A 25,264-nucleotide genomic window follows, 5' to 3' on the forward strand; every position below is an offset into this window, starting at 1 on the left:
GCTACCAAGAGCTGCACAGTTTCCACAGGGGCTCCAAATAAATAAAGCAATAGCTTAGGGAAGAGTAAACTCCTTAACAACCATTAGATACTGCTGTTGAGCAGCCCATTCTCAGAGCTTTTCTGGTTGAAACTGCTTCAGGCAGTCTGCTCAGAGTGTAGCTACACAGCCTACTTTGTGTACAAGTAGGTGGTTAGACATAAGTAATAACATGCTCAGATATTCTTTTCACTCCACAGAAAGCTGCCTCAGGAAGGGTAGGGCTTGCTGATCCATCTCCACATATGCCAGTTGACAGCTAAAATGTAGCAAGGTGACCTTGGAATTTATAGGCCAAGTTGCCTAAACTATGGCAATGTAAACTTAGCACAGCCAACCAGGCATACAGAGACTTAGCTTACATAGAGGACTTCAAGGCTTCTTCAGTGCTTCTGGAGGACAGCCCTTGCCAGCAGGAGGTATCAAGATGGATAAGCATGAAGTACTGTAATGTAGCCTGAAGGAGTCCAAGCCATCTAGACATGGTTCTGCTCTAGAAAGGTTTAGTTTCCCTGGTGTGTAGCATAGAGGAATTAAAAGTTTGAGAGCTACTCAAACAGCAGCATGACCCGAAGTCCCCACATTTCACGTCAACACCCATTCTGAAAGCAATCCTACCAAGTCAAATATATGTAAGCTCTAGTGCTCTCAATGAAGAGCTCCAGGTGATGAGTAATGTGGTAATTCTGTACTTGAAGCCTGTTTGTGTGGGATGTAAAATGACAGTCTTGCCATAGCGCAACAGCTTGTTTTTATCAGACATCTTTATTTGCTGTATCATCCAAGTGTACAAATACTGAATGTGTTTATAGAAATTCAAAATATACTGTAGTAGAAATCTGTCTGGGAAGTGGAATGTTAAGATATTTACTTTATAAAATTACTACACAAGTCATTCCCACTTGCAAGTTTCAAATATATCAGGGCTATGATGACAGATCACTTTATGATGCTGAAACAAAAAGTTCTTCTCAGAAAACATTTTCTGCTAGATGAAGAGTCAGTCAACATCAAATTGATTTCTTACATTTGACTCATTTTGAGTTATCAGCCAACAGGATGTTAGCTACATCCAGACAATTCATACGCATTTCGGCTCTCATTTATACCAACTCAATGCATCACTATCAATATATTTAGGTATTAGTCATAATCTCAGTGACAATATTTATTTTAAGCTAATGAAATCAAGCCAATAAGTTCCCCTTGGCCATTGAGTGCAACTGATGCTTTTTTTTCTTCACATTTTCAGAATAAGGCGCCTTAGTTCTTGAACAAGTCAATACAGCTTTGCAGGAGAGACACATTGTTCTGGAAAGGAAGAGAATTAGTTTCAGATGAATATGACTGATTGTTTAAATCCTGCTTTCCACAATGCAGGAGCTTTCAGAATAGTAGGTCCACCCCAGGATTTTGTAGATTGTCACAGTGCTAAAGAGATTATATTGCAGGAACAAGCATTCAGGCAGTGTGTCAAACAGATCAGTCTGAAATCTGCCCCTCCCTGCAGGCCTGCAACTGTGACTTTGTGGGAAGGAAGAGAGGAGCAGGAGACTAGGAAAGCAATAAACTTAAGTGGGCCAAACTGAGCCTTTCTTGTGTCACGTTCAAGCACTGCACTGAAGCAGCTACCTGTGATGAAGTTCAGGGCAATCAGGAAGTAGAAAATCAGATTCTTCTTCCTCAGAGAGGCTGAGGTTACCTCTTCCTGAGGCTTCCCACTTTGCTAAGTTAGCAGACCCCACATACAGAGCAACCAGTATATACTTTCCTAGATTAAGCTGACAATACACAGTGTGGTCTCCCTATCCTACTTCAAGCACGCTCAGCACACCTTGGCAGAGGCCTCATGACAGACCTGCAAGCCAGTGTCTCCCTTCATTAATAAGCTAGTTAAGAAGGGTTGACAGCTAGATGACAGGCTGCAGAACATGCTCTCACAGCACTTGTCTGTACAGTAGCTGACCCCCTCCTGAATCTAGTGGAGAAACTCCCTAAGATGAGGCATCTGCAGGCATCGCAGAAAGTTAAGTGAGACGATATTGCCTACTACCTGCAAAACAGACTTCTTATTTACAGTACAATAGGCCAGTGTCCTAGGAGTGACAGGCTGAAAACTGACTGTATGAGACAGGTAAGACTGCCAGCACTTGTTCAGTGTATGCACAACACCTACAAACCTTCAATTCCTTTCTCTTCCCCTCTTCATATCTCAGTTAGAGGGCCTGCCAATTCCATTTTAGACTTCCTAGCCTTAAAGAAAACCCAGCAAGTCCTCTAAGTTAAACATTAGTCACTTTCTTCAAGTTACATATGTCAAATTCCAAAGAGCACACCTTTGCATGTTTTATTTCCAGTTCTGCCATTTCAATTAAGTTTTTGCGGAAGGCTGCTATTCTCTTCTGTTTGAAGCTCATCAGTTCTGTAGGGAAGAAAGAATAAGCACCGATAAGACAGGCGTACAGAGTAGTGACTGAAGTTTCAGTAGTGCCCTTTGTTTCATAGTATACAGCTCTTGTTACAGCATTTGACCACAAAAAGATTCGAGAGTTTAGTCTTATTTCTAGCCAGAAGATTCATTCCATCACACAATACTGCTATCTTAGTAGACAAGATGGCTATTTCTCTGTTAAGACGGAGAGGTTTTATAGGAAGACAAATGAAACAGGAGTAGGCCACACAAGTTCTGCAAGAAACTGGAGCACTTGAACACTGGGAACAGGAAGGGAGCAGCAGTGTGCACCATGAAGGTATGTCTCTATTTTATATTGGCCAAAGACATCCAACTAAGAAACAGTGTGAGACTCGGTATCAGGCACTGCTCTGTCCCAGGACAGCTGAAAAGCCTATTTGCACAGTTCTATTGGAGAAAATCAGAAGCCTGAGTTGTTATATTCAGATGGAGCCTGAGAACAAGAGTTCAGTCTAGAAAGCAAGTGGGGGCTTATACTTGAGATTGGTCCAGTACTGACGTTGACCAGCTTCAGGCAATCATTCTTCAAACGATTGAGTTGCATCATTTTTTACAGGCATTTACACTGTCCCTGGTATGTATGGGCTACTTGTTTCAGGACAGCCTTCAGGAGACTTCAGTTGCTGAAGGTCAGAAGGAGACCTGGGCCGCATTAGAGTCTCCCTTCAGGAGAAATACAGCAAAGCCTGTTTTACCTTGTTTTGCAGATTCTGAAATCTTTTCAAACTTCTGACAGCAGTCCTGTTGATGTTCCTCTGCCAGCCTGACATCCTTGCTCTTTAGCCTGGCTTTGTCTAGAGCTTTGTTCGAATTTTCATAATTGACGAGAGCCCTTGTACGTCTATACAGAAGATCCTGAAAGTAGACAGGAATAATGCAAATCCTTAAGACTATTGCCCAAACTGAGGGTACAAATACTTTAGCAGGAGATTTCACTTCTTTCAGCACCAGATTATGCTTTCTCTAAGAAGCTGTTATAACCTGCTGCATTCTTAGCACAGCAACAAAAGCCTTTCACCAGTACAACACATGTTCAGGACAGTCACTTGTGCCTTAATCAATGAAGTTTGAGGGCTATTGTAGACATCACTTCTTCCCTTAAAGTAGTTTCATCCTTCTATAAGGTGGGCCTTCCCACCAAGCAGTAATAGCACTTTCTGAATTCCCTCAGTCTGCTTCCAGCAGGGCATACAGTATATTTCATTCCTTGGAGATTTGGCAATTTGACTGAAGCACTATACTAACCTAGACATAAGCAGCAGCACGTCTCAGTGCCAACTCCTTTCTAATCTAGCAGAATAGTCCTAATACTTAGAGCAGTACATCACACAGAGCTTGTACTGAATGCCCCAGGGTATGTGACATTGGAGATGGCACTGGAAGGAGAGGCCTGTCAGAATACACCCAGATACCATTTCTCAGCATAGTCATGCCCTTGCCAAACCAAATGTTTGTTAGAATATTTGTTACTGGCAAGTGTTTTGCAGTCACATCAATCTACCAGGCAGGACTGATAGAATTCCAAACTCCAGGCACTTTCACGTTATCACGTGTCCACGTAAAAGGACTAATTAGGGATTTACTTAATGATTTCAAGTGCTGTAGTCATCAGTATGTGTCACGAGAACTCACACAATGGATGTGCCAGAACTGGAAACTCGTTTGGCTCTAACTTGCAGGAATCCAATGAGTTCTTTTCCTCTACGTGCCGAAGAGGAACTGGTCAGAGATCTGTACCCTTAGTCCAGCAAGGGACTGGACCACAGCTAGCCAATACATGGCTTCCATATTCTGCTGTCATTCAGAAGTACCAGATTTCTTAAGCAAGGCAAGGGTCCACCTTGCTGTCTTCTCCAAGCACAAATAAAAGTGGGTCACAATCCCCATAATAAAATAGACCTTCAAAAAAAATTCCTCACCTTAGCAGCTTCTATATTGAGCATGTAGTATCTCAACAGTTCAGAGAGCTTTAAGTCTTCATCTGATGAAACTCTACTCTCCACTTTCTGCAGAAGAGATTATATAGTTTGTATGTAACAGGACACAGCATCATCCACATTAACAGATTTTTTTTTTTTCCAAAACTTCTCTTACCCTGAGTTTCTCAAAGAGCTCAGCAACTTTCAAGAGATACCTTGGGGAAGAAGAAAATTGCAAGTAAATGTTAGATATTTTGGTGTGATAAATGCCAGAATCAATTAGCATGAAACCAAGAAGCTGAAGGCTAGAGTTTGTTCCTACACACATATCCAGACAAGAGCTTTGAAAGGAGGTCTAGGCACAGTCCTAAACAAGAAGTTTAATGCAAGAGGTGCTGGATTCCAGCCTAACAGACCAGTAGAGATAAGCAGTTGGACACCATTAAGATGAGCAACAATAAGCAGCATGAAGATATTGTAGAGAATTTCCCCACTGCTACTCCCCCAAGACTGATGGATCATTTTGTTTATTCAGCTGTTAACTGTATTAACAAGGTTTCAGTGAATTAATAGCAAAGTTATTAAAAACTATTTACCTCTTAAAATGACCAGGTTTCCATAAGTTGGAAAAAAACTATTTTGGAACCTCCCAGGTCCAGAAGATAATACAGGCCTAGTATAAGCTACAGATGTATTTAACAGCACATTAGAAAACAGATGCATAACCCCTTAACTTTCACAAACTTCTTTTTCTCCAGAAGTTTGTGACCTGAATAACGCTCAGGGAGACTTCTACTTAGAAGGAGCTTTGATGAGCAGTACAATTCAGCTCTACTGCACAACTGGCAAGAGGTCAGCTAGTCTGAGAGTCCAATGCAATTGACAGTTTTAGAAATGTCACACCAGGAACATCAAAGGAAAGAGTTTCAATGCCACTTGTATGCAATTCAAGAAAGCCAAACCAGCTATGACTTATTCCCCTTAATTTTCTGAAAACATAGAATACCTGGACTCTGAATGTTCACGAATAGTTAGTGTTGCTTACTTTTTGATAACTGTAGGTTCTTCTAATGCCAGGCTGTTCAAGCAAGCTGAAGTATAAATATAGTCGTCTGCAACATCTGCAAGAACAAGACAAGGCTTTCAGGCTACAAAAATCACTCAGCAAGACTGCAGGTCTTTAGAAAGGTCTTTGAAAAGATTCACTTTTATGAGATCTTGTCATCTTATCTGCTTTTGCACATGCATCCTTGATTCTGTTGTAGTAGTTTACAAGAAAAGTCTTCTCTTGCTCAAAAAAGTCATCTACTTCCTGAAAGAGAGTATAACCTGTTAAGTCAGTTACTTTACCACAGAACACAGGCTCTTCCCTGTTTAGGGAAGGGTCCAAACAAAGAACTTTAGCCACCTGAAGATTATGCTTGTCACTCACTATTGAAAAGCAGAGTTCACAAAAAAACCCTGAGGATTTCCAAACCATTTGTTAAGTTTCTTCTTCACAGTGAAGTGAAGATGGATTTGACACTCAACTATTCAGTGCTGCAGGCTGTCTGAAGTAACCAGTAAGTTATCAGAGAGCCCTCAAGGCTACTAGCCGTTGGAATTTTGTTTCCTGGGCCCGCCACTGCACAGTAGCTAAACATTAAGCAGTTTACAAGCCTGTTTCACATCCATACAAGACACACGTACTGTAATGTTTTATGACATTGCTTTTCAGACAGCAAGTCTATTAGGAAGAACTTCCATGGCAACATGGTAGAAAAGCTGAAGCTGGACCATTTACAGGAGTCTTTGGTATTTGATCTTAACTAGTACAAGCAAAAACATGTAAATCACGTTTGTTCAGACCCTGAAGTAGCCAAAAATATATTTGCTGAAGGTATAATTCCTTCCTCCCCACCAGTATCACATGTTCAGGCAACTCTTGCACATCAGATACTTGAAACATACTCTCAAATTTTTAAACAGTCTATAGCCTCAATGTCCTTTTATTTTTTTTAAGAAAGTAGTCAAAATTAATATAGGCTACTCCACACTGCTGTTCTAAGTTGTGAGGTTAGCATAGCAGCTCCAAGCCTCACACACATCAAGCCTAAAGCAGATAACCAACTTCCCTGAAGAAGGAAGCAAGAAGCAATCAAGAGTAAGGTGAACAGGAGGAAAACCAGCTACCTTACCTTGACTCCAGAGAAGAGAACTTCATCAGCACTCTTTACCACACTCTTCAAAAAGCCACCAAACATCTCTTTTGTGTTTTTCCTCCGAACACTCAGCTAGAAGAGAGAGACCAAGACAGCTTCAAAGTCATCCACAGGGGGGAAAAAGTGACCATTTTAAACATTTGCAGAGCAGTAATATAATTTGTATCTAGCATATGATAAAGCAGCCTGATTTGCAAGCTCTCCATAACCACCCCTCTAAGCTGTACAATGGATGGTTCACGGAACAAATGGCTTTACTAGAAGTTCAACTGGTCTGTGCCAGAGATTTTCCCCATTCCCAGGAACATCTCAGTTTCTCCTTACATTTCCTGGATCAGCATCCACCACTGATAATGAGGCAACAAAACAGATGTAATACTAACTTCAACACTTCCATTCTTCCATTTTAAGGACCATGAGGCATACACGACAGCAAAGGCACACCTGAACCATACTTGTTCCTAAGATCCCAGGACACATCAAATTGGCTTCCTAACCAACTTGAGCAGGATTAAGCAATGCTATGAGACTTATGGCAGAAGGTCTAAAGACAGGTCTTCGCCTTTTAATCATCTCACAGAAGTACAGGCAGTATCTGCTCGCTGACACTGTGTGTAGGTTTACATAGCAGTCTAACTGCACAAAAGAGGGATAGCACGTGTAACACCTTGCCTCACATGGAAAGAAAAAAGCGACTTACATCCTGGTCATACTCCAGGAAAACATGAAAATTGCGATCTTTGCTGAGCACAGGGTGAGAAGAAATCCGCTGAAGGAAGATCTCATGTGATGATACAGTCTTCTTGAAGACAGCAAGGTATTCACTGAAAGGAAAAAAACACAGATCCCTTCTGTACTACCCACTTCATTGCACAAATAATTGCTTTGTTTTTCCAGGAAAAATACTCAGTGTGTTCCTGAAGTAGTGATAGAGCTTCTCTACAGAGTGATAGAGAAGCCATTTTCATAGAGAAGCCATTTTCAGTCTTTTTATTGAGGAAGTTTTCCAGTTTGAGAAAAGCTTTTGACAACTCCCCAGTTCCAGTGATTTTACAGAATATCAGGCAGCAGCAGACACTCTCCAGAATAGTCACACTCAACATCAGTAACCAACAAATATGTTGCTCTCCCAGGAGACTTATTTACATTCAGCCTTCAGTAGCAGACTCATTCTACTTACGCTTCCAGTTCTTGCTTCATTTTGGCAAACTCCTCTTTCGTCATAGACACTTCTCCTTCTCCTAGTTTCTGCATCTTCTCTCTGGGACCATCAAAGTCCGGCTTTGAAGGTGCTGGAGGTATCTAGGCAAGGAATTGGTTAACGATAGATGATAGCAAGCATAAGTTTCCCAAAATTACTTCTCGTCTTCTGTAGAGAGGCTCTTTCATATGGTCATACCAAGCCAGGAAGGTTCTGGACCCAGGAAGCCTACAGGCAAGTTGATGTCTAGGTCCTTGATTGCCCCTCCCAGCCCTGTGGTACCCCTGAAGCACAGGGGCCATTCCAAGAGGAATAGCCTCTACTCTCCACCCACTAGCCAGCAGCTCCTGTGGCAGCTGAATAATCCTGACCAAAGATACTATTTAACAGAGCAGCCCACTGTGTCATTTTCAGGCAGATGTCAGTACCAGGACGGGGTTGAGGACTCACAGAGGGTATAGCTGTTTTCCTGCTCCCAGCCAAACTATACAGAAATTTAACAGTAGAGCCGTAACACTCAAGTTGTTTGGTAATTAAAGCAGAAGCAAGCATAGGGAATACCCGCGTCACGAAACACTAACAACAATGGTAAAGCAAACTTCGTGTCTTTACTAGTTTCCATATTAAATCACCGTAGTATTTTGTTCAGAATCGCATTTTCAGGAAGTACTTACAATGAGTCCGGCATATTCCTCAGTTTCAGTGAGCGTATCATGCAGCCACACAAAGTCTTCATGCTGCCTTGTAACTGAAAACTCAGAGCTTTGAAAAGCTGGCAGCGTAGTCTGGAAGAGAAGATATAGAAGCCCTACTGTTTTGTAAATTAGTGCTTTTAGAAACAGTTCTGTCTACTTCCAAAGGAAGCTATTTTGCCTAGTAAGAGCCTCGCCTACTCTTTTAGCTGAGCTGGCACTCGAGTGAGTCTTACTACTAAGGACACTATTTAAAGAACAGGCACTGCTGCAGAGCAGCATTAATACAGTTTATTTTGTGAAGTTTCACAGTGGCTGGCTTCCCCACCCCCAGCCTTCTGATCACAAACTGCAGTTTCTTAGGAAAGCCAACCTAGCATATCAGTTACCTTGTCTCTAAATGGAGCATTCAAGACTTAGGAAATTTAAAGTTTCTGCCTTTTTAGCCTCAGGCCACCTCTAAGTGGAAAAACTCCATCTAATGAGATTTTCCTCATCGCCAAGCCCATCCCTGCAGGTATGTGTATTACAAACAGTATTTGCATCATATTTACGAAGTCCATTAACTACCCCATGATCTCCTTACCTTAGTATGTACCGTGAACTTCACTCTGTCCTTTTCACTCAGGGCATCCGGTATATCAATTTGGAGAGAAGGATCAACATTCAGGTCTACAGACACAGACCTCAGCTGTAACAGAATTCACAGAACAAGCCCTGGTCAAGCATCAAGCAGACTTAGTGAAGCTAGACTGGCCATCATTGCCAACAAAAACCGTTTTGCACTGGACTGCTGCCTCCCGGAGAGTACACATGAAGGAGTATGACAGCCTTGACACAAGCTGCACATCACTGCCACAAGCCTTCCCTTCCAAACACATGAAAGAAAAAAAAGGCTTAAAGGCTTGCAGCTTAAAGTCTGCAGAACCAATTGTTAGAGATCACAGTAAAGGTATTTGTGGAATATTTCTAGGAAGAAGCATTCCCCTTCCAGCACTCCTCCAGCTTCTTTACTTGGAGCACAACAAGCCAAAGCCTATAATACCATTTTGAAGAGAGTAACAACCCTAATAGTTTTCTCTTCATCATCCCAGGCTTAATAGCCTAGTCTTGTGATCTGTTTCCTCATCCTTACATCAGACAGCTGCTTCAGTCTGGCACAAGAAGAATTAAGTGATTTTATCTATCGTGAAGTGCAAGCCATAGGCTGGTGCTTCCTCCCCGGGCACAGACCGGTCACTGTACCATTCCCACCTCCCAGAAGGACGGCAGGCACCACCTCCAGTAGCTGCTGGCAGCTGCAAAGGCTGTCTTCTCCCTGACCTTGGGGGAAAAGGGGAGCAGCTGCACAAAGACTCTTTAGACTCCCGTATGAGTCTAAGGTCCAACTGCTTGCCAAAAACAGGACCAAAACCCAAGAACACCGGGGCGCTAACACCACATCTGCATAAACTTACTCTCAAGATACCTGGCATCATGTTATTAATTGCTGCTAGAATGCACACATTTTTTTAAAAGAAAAGCCCCAATAAGCTAGAATAAGAACCAGATTCAACGATACCTGAACTTTGCTTTACAAAAGCTATTTATGCTTGTAGCCACGAGCCTCTTTCCCTCTGCTAAATTCAGGTCTTATCTTCCCTAGACACGGTTTTGGGCCTGGCAACGTTTTAACGCCATTTGCTTCTACTCAGAGCAGCCAGGGAGAGGTTTCAGAGCACGCTGTGAGGATGTGCCCCAAGTAAACTGGGGGAGGCCCCAGAGCATACCAGCTTCAACAGAGACCAGGTTTACCTTCAGTGATTCAAAGAGGGGCCTTAAATAGAGCCAGCGCCTTCCTTAGCAGGAGGGGACTTATTTCTTCAAGGAGCCCAGCCTACCACGATATGGTGCCTTCCTCTGCCACGGGACTCGTCTTTCCAGAGGCTCTTCCTTCAGCACTAACACATCACTCTTATTTTCTCGACAAGGGAGAAACTGCCAGGGATCACAACAGGGGAAGCGCGCTGAAGAGCAGCTGTCAGAGCTGGGCCAAATCCCAAGGCTGTCCTTTAGGGAAAATTTTAAGCATGTTACAAGGAAAGAAAGGCAGAGAGCCGGGATGGGACCGATGCTGTTTTGCCACACCACAGCACGCTAGCCAACGGAGGCCACCAGGCAGGAGCCTGCCGGTACCACCAGCCAAGCACCAGACCCAGCGCCAAGCGCACGGGCATCTGACGGCAGCCCAGACAGCATCTGAGCAACCCCCTCGCGTTACAGATGGCTCGGATGCCACTTTAAGCTCCCGTAAAGCTGCGTAAGAGCTGTTGAGAGGTTGCCCTTTTTAAGGTGAGGTGTCACTTCCAAAAAGCTTCGGCGGCTCCCTCCCCCTGCTCCGGCCATCTGTGAGCTGCAATCCAGAGCGGCAGGCAGGAAGCCTCTCTGCCAGCCTGCAGAGGACCCAGCCATCAGGCTGCAGAGCCTCTCACGGGATGGCTGAGGTCGGAAGGGACCTCTGTAGGGCAGCTTTTGCCTCCACCCAGCCTGCTGCTGGCTGGCTCTGGCTGTCACCAGGGGTTCCTGTTAGGCTCGGCTCCTCATGCCTGAGCGAGGGATACCCCGGCCACCACAGCCTCCATCCCTCTGGCCACATCAAGATTCCTACCTGCTGCATCCCAGCCGTTTGCTGGGGTTAGGGAGGGCACTGAGCTTACAGAGCACGTCCTGCTACGATAGCCAGACCGTGCTAGCAGCCAAAGTATGAGATGCAGACCCTTCTACTCGGTGTTTTGCATCCTGCTTACTTATCTTCACTGTCCAAACAGGATCAGCAGAGCTAACAATACAAACTGCTGAGTCTGGGAAAAGTACGATAAGCCAAAGGAAACTGCTTCCCATCAGCTAAACTACGGGAAGGATTACACAAATCATCCATTCCTGAAGTTGTGAGCTTTCTTGTTAAGTGCTGCAGAGAAAGTAACCCATGATGAGATGCTGTCCTCACACCCCTCCGTGCCGAGTAGCGGCCTGCACAGGAGGTGGGGGCGCATGGACATGAGGTGGTACTGCTTCGTCAGGTCAAAGCAGTTTGTGTGCCATTACATCTGCTGTGAACGTACATGGCCCAGCTTATGCTTATTGACCACTGCAGGCTGAAACATCAAGCATATCACTTTTGGAAAAGAGCATAGGATTATCAACTCTGCCCCTACGGAGTCTTAGCCTCAGGCCCTTCAGTAATACGAAACTGAGGACCAGAAAACCACTGGTCTACTCTCCTCCTGTGAAGGTCACTGCAGGCTCCTAACTCCAGGCCAGGGACCTTTTGGATTACACAACCACGGCAGAAAGGCTCATACTACAAAGAGAGCATTCACATTGCCCAACCTCGGGGCAGAGGGCTTTGTTCCCCCACAGGAAGCGCTGGAGCAGCATTTCCCCACTGAACCGGGAGCAAGAAGCCCTGTTTCTGGTCCCAGCTCCACAAGGCACTCACCCGGGGAGCACCCCAAGCAGATGCTCTGCACCAGCAGCTCATCCTCCAGGATGCTTTACTCCATTCCTTCTACACCCACCCTACACGCAGGAATGAGAAACAACTCGCTTACAGTCACACGGAGGCCTTGCCAAGCCTTCTTTCATCTGCAGGCCCCGAGCTGGATCCTGTAGGGCAGCAGACACGCAGCCCAGGGTCTTCCCAGGAAGCCACCCCAGCTGAGCTCCCCGTATTCAGCCACATCCACAGCTCAGCAGAGGTGACAGCGTGCCTCACGTACAGCAGGGAGGTGCCAAGGATGGCCGCCCCTACCAGGGAGACAGGCAGGTTGTGTTAGAAACCTGAGCACTTCCCCAAGCCCAGTGCAGTGCCCCCACTTTCACCTCTCGTTTCCCTTCCTCAGAAAGGTTCTGGAGGCTTCTGGTTTGCAACAACCACAGCAGCTGTTGCAGCTGCTCTGATGCTTTCAAATTCTCAGCTCATGCCTCTTTAGTGACTTGCATTGGGATCCTTTGGCTTTCTTGAGGATTCAGGGAAAAAAAAAAAAAACTCCTCCCTGTTCAGACTGTCCACCGTGACTCCTACTTAGCCTGACCCAGGAATTAGAGCAGGACATCAAGCAGAGCTCTCCAGAACAACAGAGTCATCATATCGATTGCTTCCAGCTCCAGGACACAACCCAGATGTCATGGCACTACCTAGGGCACTGCGATAATCGCCTCATCAAGAAGCCCAAGCGAAGAGACAGCAGGGAGAGCACTACTCCAACCGATCCAGGCAGAGTTTTACAACAGTTGTTTATTTCCATTGCTTAAAGACAATAAAAAAAAAGAAGTCAGACCACCTAAATACAATCCAGCACCGACCATCAGCTCCTCAGACTTCAACTTGATGAACAAGTTTCTGCCCAGGCTTCCCTCAATGCAGCACGCACCTTCATGCCTGCAAGCACCCAGTGGAAGGAAATATCCTTGGCCACAGAGGCTGCCCAGGGCTGTGGGGCGGCCTGAGCTGCTGCTTTTGAAGTTACATTCCTTGCAGTTTTAGCATCATTTTTAGATGACCGTGTTACTTCTCCATTCTAAGAAAAGAATCTGCCGGTGCAAGCAGCTGTGACACAGCATCCAACCACTAGTGACGTAAGAACCCGTATTCATTCTCAAAACCCGATTAATCCAGGGGTTTCCAACGTAACTGGGCTCCTAGAAGGAGAAAGGAAACCCCTTCAACAGGAGTTTACACATCAGAGCTTTCTGCATATTGTCAGCTACCTCATAACCGAGCATCCTTTTGCTGATCGCCTCCCTGCTGCCACTCAAACAGCCACAAACAAGACGTCAGCAGTAATTACATCTGCCACTACCCAGCATCCATTAGTTTTTAGAGAGCAGTCTAATTAAACCAGCGTAAGTGCTCTCTAGAGAGCACTAGAAGATCATGATGCTTTCTGGAAGTTTATACAGACCTTTCAGTTCCAGAGCACCTCATTTCAACACCCAGAAGCTAACCAGCAGCCTTTCCGAGTATCTGGACAGCACATTTCACAGGCATTAGTTGCTAGAATTATGTTTCAGTCATATTCAGCACAAGTAACTTAAGTTTCCCTTTAATCAAGATAGTAAAAATATGTCTGAAAGTACCCTGCACACCTGCAGCAGCAAGGAGCTAGTACAGTAGATGAAAAGCTTCGATTTTGGAGCCTTCGTGACAGACCTGCTGTTAGCTCTCTGATATTTAGTTGAAACAGTCCTAAAGTAGAACAAATTACACATCACCAGGAAAACCGAACCAGCCTTCTCACATGCACTCCTCACATCACTACTCATGCTATAGCAGACCCCCAATTTGGTCATTTTGGACAGCAGAGCTCCAGGGATGCAATGGTTTGATTATGCCCTCTTAGTCTTTGTTCTGAGACAAATAGCAGCTTAGTCTAGCCCTCTAAGTTCCTCACCAAGCGTGGTGCCTGCCAAGCAAGCAGGAGGCAGGGTCTACAGCCATAGCACCTGTTGCTACCGGTTGTGCAACAAGCAGGCCTGATGACTCCGCTCTCCTGCCACAGGGATTTCAGCTTCACTCTGCAGAAAGCAAGCGGTCACACACCTACAGAGGGACGGGGCTGGCAGCATTCAAGGATCCCATATTCCAAGCGAAAGCCTCTAGTTCCCCTTATTCCAGCTAGCAGCACCCAGGACACCCCCACCCCTCCCTCCACTCCCACAGCTCTCGAGGAGTCAAGCAGCAGCTTTGGCAGCGCAGGCCAAATCCGCCCCGCCGCAGCAATCTGCCTGCACAGCACAGCACTTCCAGCCCATATTTCATCTGTAACATGAAGTATGCCCAGCTAAGATGGAAACTGTGCAACAGAAGCAAGCCCCTAAGCCGTGTTCAGCACTTACAAGAATGTTTTAGTGGCCTCCTGCAGCGAGGCCAGAGCTGGCAGAAGGAACTGCGCAATACAGCCCCACCATACATTCTTCAACTCCCATGGATCTGAAATTTTACCATTAGTCCAGGCTGCTGGGCCAGCTTTACAGAGGTTTATGTCCTGGGTAGTACATTATTCCTGTTCAGTAGCTTTCACCTTGCTAGCAGTTCATCTCTGTATGAGCTTTTGCTCCCGTGCAGCAGTTCTCTTGTGGAGCATAAGCAAGACCTGATAGGTCTCATTCTTCCCAGAGCACCCAGAAGAAGTTGTCTGGCACTGAGAACTGCTGTTCGGAAGCGATAACAGCAGGACCCCGACCACAACATAACATTTCATTTTCCACTGACTTTTTTTTTTTTTTAAGGAAGAGCTGCTACAATACCCACTGTCACCGTTTTGATCTAGACCGGTATTCAGAAAGCTCAGGTCTGCACTTAAGCTATCAAAACAGTGACATTACGAAACACCGGTACATTCACACAAGCTTAGCTTGGCAATCCCACTACTTCACTTTCTGAAGAGCGTTTTCCTCCCCATTATACTGCCTTTCCCACGGCGCTTCCAATCCCCTTTATCCCACCCTCCCTTCTTCTTCCCACATATCCTGACTGTCTCCTGCTTTGCCAACTCAGGGTCAGCTTTTAGTTTATGCTTCCCAACGATTCCTACTCAAGGTTAATACCTTGTTAAGTTTCCTTTATAGACAGAGAGGTTTTTATCTACGGGCCACATACCAGCTTCGTGTTGCCATTTCCTTAAGTAAACAGGAACAGACAAGATAGCAGCACTTCTATCCTCCCCCCAGCAGCCAGAATCCTAGTGCGGCCCCACTACCTGACAAACCTGGTTAATCTTTGGCCAATTTCTGCTGGGGTTAAAAAGCTACTGGACCCTCGGCAGGCACATTTCCCCCTTCCCCCAGGATTGCTGCCTACCAAGGCAGGAAGGCACAGGACCAAAGGCACGAGGTGCTGCAAGACAGCTGGTATTTCACCTCCCCACCCGCAGATCCAAGCCCACAGAGGCTTTTCCACTCGCTATTCTTAAGTGAGAGATATTTTACTCGTTGCTAAGTTTAATGCAGAGCAGAAAAAGGTGGGAGCACGGGTATTTTGCCCATTGCTAAGTTCCGTGCGGATCAGGAGGCAGGAGCACCGACTAATTCGCAATCCAAAGCAAATATCTGCAGGACAAGACGCTCAACTCCGCTCAGCTCCTCCCGAGGCATCCCCCATGGGCTGGGGGAAGCACGGACGAGAAGACAGCCCTCACGCCCCCAGCACCGCACGGCACAAGCCGCCCCCCGGCGGGCACAGCGCCATGCCAGGCGGCTCCCCGCTGCCAGACCTCGCCCTCCGAGCCTCGGCACCCCCGGGGCAGGAGCCGGGCAGCCCTCACCTTGCTCTGCGCGTCCTCCCGGAGCAGAGCCATGTCGCCAGCAGCCTCCCGCCCCCCGCCCCGCCGCGCCTCATATAGCCCGGGGCGGAGCCGCCTCACGCCGCCATCACCGCCACCGCCCCCCCCCTCCCGGCGGCCCGCGCGAGGAGGCGGCCATCTTGAGTGAGGGCAGGGCGCCGCTTCGCCTTCATCCAAGATGGCAGCGCTTTTTTTATTTTCCCTTCGCTTTTAAACATTCTGGGAGCCCTTTAAATGAAAAGGATAAAACCTAGAGAAGGGAAGAAATCCTGTTTCAACGGTTTTTAGGGGCTTTAGCCCCCCCCACACGCACGGGGGGTGCAGAACTACAAATCCCGAGAGGCAGCGGGGCGCCGGCACATGCGCGGTGTGTGCGGTGTCGCTGCCGCACGTGTGCGGCCGGGCGGGCAGCGCGGCCCTGAGGTACCGGCGCCCCCCGAGGGGGCGTCCCGACGGTGGGGGGGCGGCTGTGTTGGGGGGCGGCTCTGTGAGAGGATTTGGGGCAACGCAGGGGGGTTGCTGCCTGCTGGGGGGCTCCTTTCCCTCCGGTACGGGCTTGTGCTGGAAGCTGGGCTGCCGAGCTGAGCCTTTTTGCCATTCTTTCTTAAATTAGGCAAGCGCCTTTTTCTCCTCACGCTCTTCGCTTCCCGAATGGGGGATGGCTATCTATAACCTGCGGCAGGGCAACGAGTAGCAAGGTGGACAGAGGGAGATGGGGAACGAGCAACTGTGCAAGGTCCTAAAGTTTACAGAGCTCTCGGAGCCTCGCGTTATTAAAATACTACTAAAAAAAAAAAAAAGTGGTTATTCTGATGAAAAACATAGCTTACTGTTGCTTTTCTGTTGAAAAAATAAATAAAAAAAGTTGTTGCCTCTCTACATCAACTAGTAATGCTACTTCTTATCAGGCGAAAGCCTGTGATATTAACTTAAAATTACGCCTTCGTAAGTGGTTTCCGTGTACTCAAATGAGGTACGCAGGATAACGGGTCCGTAAGCCTGTTTAGTAGTGTCCTTTCGTAGCATCTCTGAAGTGAGCTAGTGCTTTTGTTTGCCTGATTGGTGAGTGAAGAGAAAGCTGTACTGGGTGCTGTCTGAAACCAGGGCTGCAGCAGTGTTTTGGTGGCTGTGAACACTGAAGCGATCCTTTCTGTGCCTCACACATAGGCTACTCGTTCGTATCCTGGAAAAACTTCATCAGTTATGTTGGTGCCGTTGATGTTGGAGCTGCAAAGCCAACTAGCTTGGGGAAGTTAAAAAAAAGTTCTTCTTTTTGTGTTTTTTCAGGTTATTTTATTTTGGTTCAAGTCTGCAGTCTGGCTCATCGCACGGTACTTGAAACAATTCTACCAGCACCAACGGTTTGAGGGAGAAGGGAGACGCTTCCCCTGAGAGAAATATCCATCAAATTCTGCTCTGTCTGTGCAAGAGCAAATCCAGGCCTCCGCAGACCCATTGCTTTCTTGTAAATGTAAGTTCTTTGTACAGAAATGTCACTGTGATTAACTGAACAACGTGTGTGATTCTTTAGTATGTTAAGTACAAGCGTTCTTTATTTCTGAATGGTCCTAGAACATCTTTGTAGAACAGCACAGCAGCAGACAAACTTCTCCTTTCTCTGTTGTTCACTTCATACTGTGCACAAATATTTCCAGACCTATTACTCCAGAACAAAATAGGCTGTAAATTTAAAATTCATACTAGACATTACTGAAACGCTGCACGAGTGTTACAGTAAATCAGCTTTAGTGCTTGTAATACTGAGCATTCTCATGGCCCTCTGATTTAAAGCACTGGTCTGGTATAAGGTTACTCCTTAAAAATTATTGAGGGGGCAGTTTACTACAAGTGAGCTATATGCTTGATCAGGTATCATCTTGCCTGCTGCCACTGACACAAAGCCAGCATAAGCTATTTCTTTTGTGTTCTGGCTAGCTTAACAAATACCCAGTCATTGACCCAGTGTTTATTCTGTTCTGATTAATGCACTTGTAAGATTGTAAAGGCTGTCAAACAATGGCCTGAGAAACTGCAAGCTTGGATAGTATTGCATTTGAGTAAGGGTTGTTTGTTTTGTTTTGTTTTCCTATTTAGTTTAAACTACAGCTTCAGTAACCTTATTTAGGGGGCAAACCCCAGAAAGAGAAGAGATTAATTTTTGTGCCCTGCTCTTTATGATGGAAAAAATACTGTGAAAAAACTTGCTTATGGTATTAAGGTTTGAGTCTTAGGTATTCTTCTGCAGCTTTTACTATTTCTTGTTACCACCCGCAGCAAAGTGAAACCTGATGTAATGTGCTAATATAGTTCATTACTTCTTTTTCAGCAAGTGGCAGATTCTGACAGGTAACCAATTTCAAGATCACAGATCTATTAAAAATGTGATCATCTTCTTAGAAGAATGAGTTGTTGCAAATTTTGGCGTAGCAGCTTTGCAGAAGTGAGCTACTTTTTGATAGTTAAAAAGAAAAACATAGAGAGCTTCTTAAAAAGAAATGCGTTAGAATGATTAGTAGTAAAAATGAGGCCATACAAAATACACTGGCTGAAAACCCAAGAAGGACTGAAAAATTCAGACAGATGTGTACTTCTTTAAAAGTACCTTCTTAAGCTCTTACAAATTTCTAGCAAATTGTAGAAACAGTTCCTTGACACTGAATAAAAATAAGAGGTAGTAGAGAATTTGGATATATTTCACTCAACTTTGTAAAGCTTCCTCAGACATCCATGAAATAAAGCAGGGCAGAAGTTACAGAACGTGGACAATCCAATTTCTCACTGTAGTGTAACCTGTCTAAAACAGGTTGCTCTATTTTTTGGCAAAACTTGCACGCTTTCATGGCAATAAAATGGTTGAAATTGTCTGCTTTTGACAGGTTAATTTTGCAGAGGTTGCATGCTGTCGGTTTGCACCGTTGATGTTTTATGTACGCTTTTTGTTAGATCAGTTATTATTTGCCCAAGCTTTACAAAGTCAGTGTGAAAAGTGTAAAGCCGGTAAAGAAACAATGCGGTGTATCTGCCTGTTGCTGATTAAACTTCTACAGCTGGCAGGTTTTGTCCTTCGCAAGCGAAGAACAATATTTATGGAACCAGAATCCAAGGTCTCACCCTTTTGTTACAAGGTTCCTTGATCTAAACAGCTGCAGCTGGTATCGCCCCACTTTGCAAGTTGTTGTGTGTGACAGATGCCTGCACCCACACTCTGGTGTCCCTGCAGTTCTGCGTGAGTTCAGGATCTGTCCATGCGAAATAACTCCTCCTATCACGTATTTGTCTTCTGTGCTGCCTACATTTTGGGCAGTGTATGAAGTGCTGTGTAAGAAGTGTGGGGGGGGAAAGGAAAAAAAAAAGAGTACTGTTAAAAGTATTGTCCAAAGCAAAATGCTGATGTTGACTGGCGACGTGTGTTGTGTGTATTCTTTTGCAGAGGGTGGATGGAAGGGAACTTTGTAGTGGTAAGCAGATAACTTTCAGTAGGAGAAAAGGCCTCAATTCTGCAGTTATTTAGCGTTGATTTAAATGCCACGGTTCACGTGTTTGTTTTAGCCGTGTTCGTAGACTTCCATGGGACTTAGCATTGGAGTTATAAAATAGTTTTGAAAGCTATGCCATGAGCAAGAATTATGGTATACTGGGTTTGTTTTAAAACTTCCTAAGTGTCTTGGAACGTAACTATGGTTGAAACTTCTTTTGGAAGAATAATTTTTGTTTTACTCTGGTTTTTAAAACATTTATTTACGTCTGAAGGTACTTGCAGCGTGTCTGATTTCTCTCCGGCTTTCGCAGTCTCAAGACTCCCAATTTCAGCATGCGCTGTGAACTTAATCGCATTTACTATCTCATGTCAATGGGTTTGCTTCATTCTCCTCTACAAAGGGTTTTTTGTTTGTTTGTTTCTTATTCCCCTCTCTTACTTTTGGGGGTGGTTTGTTACAGATCAGTTTGTGTTTCCTTTCCTGACGGTTCTGATACTGTTGCTGTAAGAGCATCTTCTGCAGTTTTTGCTACTTGCGGCATCTTTGTGGTTGCTGTTTCAGATTCTGCCAGCCAGCGCTGGTTCTTCTCAGGATCGTTTCCTCTTTCATTAGTTACAGGTTTTTTGTTATTGTATTGTTTATCTAAATTTTGGTGGTATAAAGTGTATGAAGGCACTTTATGACCGTAGTAGTTCTTTATTTGGCAAAGGACAAAATGGTTGATGGTGTTTTATGACTCTGAAAATAACTGATTTATTTTTCTCCAGGGGCAGATTTTGGTATCCTACAGACCACTCCTAACAAAAGGAAGAGAGCTGTAACGACTCACAAATGCTTCTTGTCAGAATGAATTTCCTACAGCTACTGTCCAGGAAACCCGAGAGACTGGAAATGATTTTTCAACTGCGGTATTGCAAAAAGCAGTTCCCATACATGTGTCTGGCTACCTCTGCTTGTCTTTATAGCAAAAAGAAAAAAGTGAACGGTTATGAACAAGTTGATCAAGAAAAATACAAAAGCTTGGTCTATTCTGTTACGTCTTACAAAGCCAGCGCCCAAACACCAGAGACAATACTTGAAGAAGACGGTTTGTTATATGGACAACCACTTAAACACGCCCCTCCAAATGAAGCTGAAACGAACACTCCCAAGAACTGGGTTCCTCTCATAAACCCCAACAAGAGAGCTCCACTTCTTGACAGCGATTCCAGCCTTCCCATGAAAATTGCTTTACAAAAAACAAAAATACCCAGTGTTACCCGTATCCTTCAACAGACCATCCCTCCGCAGCAAGCCTTTTACCTAGAAAGATGGAAGCAGAAAATGATACTGGAACTCGGGAAGGATGGTTTTGCAGAGTATACTAAAAGTAAGTCTTAGCACAGTGTGATGATGATGAAGTGGGAGCAATGGTCTGAGTAGTCGTCTGGGACACGTTACCAGAGCTGCATTATCCAGCTCTAGAAGTCGAGTGTTTTGAAAGTTCATTGTTTCCATTTCAGGGGGGAAGAGCATATTATGAGGGCACCTGTTCTCGATGAATACAAGCTCTAATCTTTGTTCTAGGACTGCTAAAACTGATTCAGAAATGAGTGGGGAAACTAGAACTAGACTGTAGACACTCTTTGTCCTATCCTACCTGCCTCTCCGCTATTTCTCTATGTGCTAGTATCTGTTTACAAATATTTTCCAGCAGATTTTACTGAGCCTGCCTGCAGATCCAAAGGCACTTTGTAACAGGTGGGAATGAGCATTCTGAAATTGTGTCATCTTGAGCGTTTAAAAAACAGGTCCTGCCAAATATGCTGAAGTTCTTCAGTAACCATTCAGTACATAGAGTACAGCCAGCCCCTTCTGTGAAGTTCAGAGGTTTTAGAGGTTTTCATTTCATAAGGTACCTCCCCCAAGCTGTGCGACTGAAGAGGATTTGGGGAGACCTGGGGAGCAATAGGTAGGCTCTTGCAGCGAGATTGATAAATATCCTAGTGCTCCTTACATGAACAATTATGCTTTGGAAAACTGAATATCCTTTGTTTATGCTCTTTTTGAGCTACAAAGTGCTTGACTGAATAAGCTTAGTACGAAGAACTGACACAACCTTATATAGCTGTTTAAAATTGTTTTTGAATTGTTTTTGAGATAAGCGCTTGCTCCTAAGAGCTATGCCAACCCATTTCAGATTTGTTCAATTCAAATGAACCTATACAGCAGAAGAAGCAAATGCAGCCAGAAGCCTGGAATGATATTTTTTTCACTCACAGAAATTCACATTTTTAATACACAGTAAAACAATACCTTTTAATAAACAGTAAATTAAAGCTCGTATTTTTTTCTGCAGAATTAGAAAAAAAAGAGTAAAGTAAGCATTAATGTAAGAGAGATAATTTCACTGTTGACACAAGTTATTTTTCTATCTCATTCCCTTCTCCCCACATCCTTAAGTTTTCAGTACAAAAACCGTCTGATGTAAGGGTTTGTTGTGTAATGTCTAATATACAAGTCCATCGTGTATCATGAGTAGTGTCTAAAATATCGCATCTTTCTTAGATCTTTTCCTCCAAGGAGAGCTCTTCCATGCAGCTTTGGAATCTATGTTTTTACCTGAAGACTTGGCAACTAAGGAGCAGGGAGAAGACACTGCTATTTCTGGCTACTTAACAAGCGTGCAACATGTCTTAAAAGATATCAGTGAAGTCAAAGTTCTGGAAAGCGCAGTTCAGCATGAAACTCTTCAGTATCTGGGCCTGGTAGACTGCGTGGCTAAGTATCGGTGAGGTCCTGGTTCTCTGAGAGACCCGATAACTGGTGCTCTGTGGCACGTGGGAGGCTGGAGCAGCCGCCTTGGTGAGCTGTTGAGGGGAAGCTGGGAAGATCTCTGAGAGGGGGTGAAGTGGATGAACTCAGAGGTGAGCCCGCTGACAGAAGCGCTGCTGTTCCTTGTGGAGGAGACCTGACTGAGCAGGGCAGGGTTAGGTGATCCTCAGCAGTTTGCAGGAGCTGCATGCAGCAGGTATTACTGCACCTTGAATTTCTGGATCTAAGCTACCAGTATGGGGGAGACTTCCTTAGACTGGAAGTGATGACGAGCAACAGGACTTCGGGTTGAAATGGGCTGAGTGATACCCCTGACTTTGCTGTGCCACGTCTGATTTCCTGCTGTGACTGAATTTAAGCTAAAATGTTGTCCTTTCTTGTTGTCTTACGCAGAGGCCAGTTATGTGTGATTGACTGGAAGACATCAGAGAAACTGAAGCCGTCTCTGAAGAGTACTTTTGACAACCCACTGCAGGTTGCAGCATATGTTGGAGCCATAAATCACGATGCCAATTACGACTTCCAGGTCAGCAGGCCTGCTACCTGCCCCTGTTACTTTCATTTCTCCCCCCTTACTGCCTCCAGCACCTGCTGGCCGTGATGGAACTGTTGGTAGGATTTATAACAAAGCAGCCCGGGCTTAGATCAGGTTTAGCTGACATAAAGCTGTACTGTAAAATAATTCCACTACTCTTGCTTATCATGCTGCCATTGCTTGTCAGTGGTATCTTGTCCCTGGTTTTAAGGGAATCCCTGTTCAGGGATGGATGCTCAGTGTCCCAGGAGGTCAGGTGAAATCCCAGTTACTTGACGTTTGGCCAGTCCCCAGTGCCTAGTTCTGTACGTTTTTGGTTTGTGTCAGGAGTAGGAAGCGGGAGGAGAGGAAGTGAAGCAAAAGACCATGCAAACAGGGAAATGGGGTGGGAGCGCATTGCTCACGTCACGTGTTGCTTCCTAGACTCCACAGGCAATCTAGCCAGGCCTGCTTGGCCTGAAGGATTGTTATTTCAATGCAAAGCCTTGAAGGGGGGAAAATGTAAAGCAGAAGAGAGCAGGGTAATTCATGGGTTCTGCAAAGGACTTTCTAGGATATTACAGAGATCGGTTTACTGATCCGAAGTGCTTAACAAACATGATCCTTAGAATGCAGTACAGGCAGTAACTCAAGGATTCTGCCGTCAGCCTTCTGACTCCACCACTTTCTCTTTGCCCCTGTTGGTTGCTCGGTGTTTGGATTAGAGCTGTTTGTCAAGTATTAAATATTTCCGAACAGGCCTAAGTAAGCGTTCCCACTCAGAGTGATGCTGGAGAATGGCGTCAGTCTGATCATATGGCCCCAGGCAAAACCTCATCAGTCGCTGGGAATTTTACCAGCATCTGGAAGGTATAAGTGGACCCTAAAAAATTGATATTCAGAGTTTGAGTCCTCCAGTTTTCACCCAGGTCAGTCAGAGCTCTGGACTCTCCACATTTGAATGTTAGTCTCCAAGTATCTTATGGTGAATTATTGCTGTTTTTTTTTCCTCATTTCTCACTTCAGATATTTCTTATAAACTAAATATTTCTTATTTAAGATATGAAGGAGCACTTTGTTACTGTGCAGGTGATGGAGCACTGACGCAGGCTGCCCAGAGGTTGTGGAATCTCCCTCCTTGGAGATCTTCAAAACCACCTGGACGTGGTCCTGGGCACCCTGCTCTGGGTGTCCCCGCTCGAGCAGAGGGTTGGACCAGCTGGCCTGCGGAGGTCTCTTCCCACCTCAGCTGTTCTTTGAGTCTGTGATATGTATGTGTAAGCTGACATTTTGCAGTCAGGCTTGGTCTCTAAAACTGCTGACTGAAGCTGCGTGTAAATGTTCCATTTCTAACAGCCTCCTGTTTTTAATTGCAGGTCAGTTGTGGACTCATAGTGGTTGCCTATAAGAACGGTTGCCCCGCACATCCGCATTTCATGGATCCAGACCTGTGCTCACAGTACTGGAATAAGTGGCTTCTGCGCCTCGAGGAATACATGGACAAAACTGACCCAAACTAAGCTATACAAGTGGTCAAGGCAAGTGGTCTGAGCACAGATCCAAGGCACAAATCCTTTTTTAAAAAAAAAAAAAAATCTTTTTTTAAATACTGTAATATTCTTTTTTTAGTAACTTGAGCTAATTTCTTATTATCATTTTTCCCCTTAGAAAAAAAAGGAAAGAAAAATCAGAACGGGGAATGCATATTTGTCTAAGTTGTAGGAGACTTCAGTCAGTTGAATTATTCTTTTTTCTTTTTTGAGAAAAAGCTGTTGCAGAGCTGAGACTCTGAAAATGGAATGGGTAAACTAAAGCAAAACAACATCTGCGTTGTCTGTGCTGAGAGAAATGTAAACAACGAATGAATGCAGTAGACTGGGTTTCAGCCAGCTCAGTTCTTGCCCATTTCAAAGATATCTATTAACAGGTCTGTTACTATTTGTATTTTTTCTTACAGAAACAATTGGAAAAACTGCTCGATGAATTACAACCAAGCTCTCATAAGTGCTTGTTTAAAATACTGAGTAAAAGTTGATTGTATAACAGAAGTGGCTTAGGAAACAGAGGGGCAGAACTGTTACACTTAATTTCCAGCAAGCGTTCTGAAAGGTGGGAAGTTTTGACTGCTTTTGGTAAACCCTCCTGCAGATTTCTTAACGGGCTGCGTAGCACACGTAAAAGAAATAGGGAAGTGTAAATGGGCTTTGTGCCCTAGGTTGTGACCTTACAGTGGGCTCTACAGGCCGGGTCTGCGACTCTCTAGGGCTCTTCTGACTTCGCTGTGGGTCTGCGGGGACAAGGAGCCCCCCCATATGGAACTACCTCCAGTGTCAGGTTGTAGCGTTTGCCAGTGCAAGTACACTTCCTTGTAACAGTCACAGACTTGTGACTTTGAAGCTGGGCCTTCTGGGGGACAAAGAGCTGCTTTTTTTTTCTTTTTTTGAGTTGTTCTTGTTTATTTGTTTTCAAATAAGTTTGTGAATAAATGTTCTAAAACAGAAGCGTTACTTCTGAAGCTTGTTTCATAAAATTAAATTCACAGACACAGAATGAGCCCTGATGATGTCAGGTGACAATGCTTTGTGCGTTGCATGCCTGGAAAGCTTTTTT

The 25,264-nt window shown here is 44.8% G+C and overlaps 2 protein-coding genes across 6 annotated transcripts; one reads left to right on the top strand and one right to left on the bottom strand.

The window, feature by feature from the left end:
* Positions 1 to 785: 785 nt before the first annotated feature.
* SNX5 (sorting nexin 5) lies at positions 786 to 15,961 on the bottom strand. 2 transcript variants are annotated; one of them, XM_048078899.2, is made up of 13 exons: positions 15,830 to 15,961; positions 9,112 to 9,216; positions 8,508 to 8,618; positions 7,813 to 7,934; positions 7,333 to 7,456; positions 6,609 to 6,704; positions 5,638 to 5,743; positions 5,477 to 5,552; positions 4,607 to 4,646; positions 4,432 to 4,518; positions 3,208 to 3,367; positions 2,376 to 2,461; positions 786 to 1,350 (listed from the first exon to the last, which is right to left on the bottom strand). In XM_048078899.2, exons 1-13 carry the CDS (start codon positions 15,860 to 15,862, stop codon positions 1,303 to 1,305), a joined length of 1,194 nt encoding a protein of 397 aa, XP_047934856.2. In that variant the 5' UTR covers positions 15,863 to 15,961; the 3' UTR covers positions 786 to 1,302. The 2 variants fall into 2 exon arrangements, with proteins under 2 accessions (XP_047934856.2, XP_013050397.1); XM_013194943.3 differs by lacking the exon at positions 15,830 to 15,961 and having other exon boundaries at positions 8,508 to 8,641.
* Positions 15,962 to 16,004: 43 nt separating this feature from the next.
* MGME1 (mitochondrial genome maintenance exonuclease 1) lies at positions 16,005 to 24,358 on the top strand. 4 transcript variants are annotated; one of them, XM_013194947.3, is made up of 6 exons: positions 16,005 to 16,302; positions 17,135 to 17,318; positions 20,094 to 20,695; positions 21,874 to 22,096; positions 22,534 to 22,666; positions 24,031 to 24,358. In XM_013194947.3, the coding sequence occupies exons 3-6, from the start codon at positions 20,158 to 20,160 to the stop codon at positions 24,172 to 24,174; spliced, it is 1,038 nt and encodes a 345-aa protein (XP_013050401.1). In that variant the 5' UTR covers positions 16,005 to 16,302; positions 17,135 to 17,318; positions 20,094 to 20,157; the 3' UTR covers positions 24,175 to 24,358. The 4 variants fall into 4 exon arrangements, with proteins under 4 accessions (XP_013050401.1, XP_013050398.1, XP_013050403.1 ...); XM_013194944.3 differs by having other exon boundaries at positions 16,005 to 16,270; XM_013194949.3 differs by lacking the exon at positions 16,005 to 16,302 and adding an exon at positions 16,415 to 16,545.
* Positions 24,359 to 25,264: the final 906 nt, after the last annotated feature.

This window comes from Anser cygnoides, chromosome 3, assembly GCF_040182565.1.
Source record: "Anser cygnoides isolate HZ-2024a breed goose chromosome 3, Taihu_goose_T2T_genome, whole genome shotgun sequence".
Lineage (NCBI taxonomy): Eukaryota > Metazoa > Chordata > Aves > Anseriformes > Anatidae > Anser > Anser cygnoides.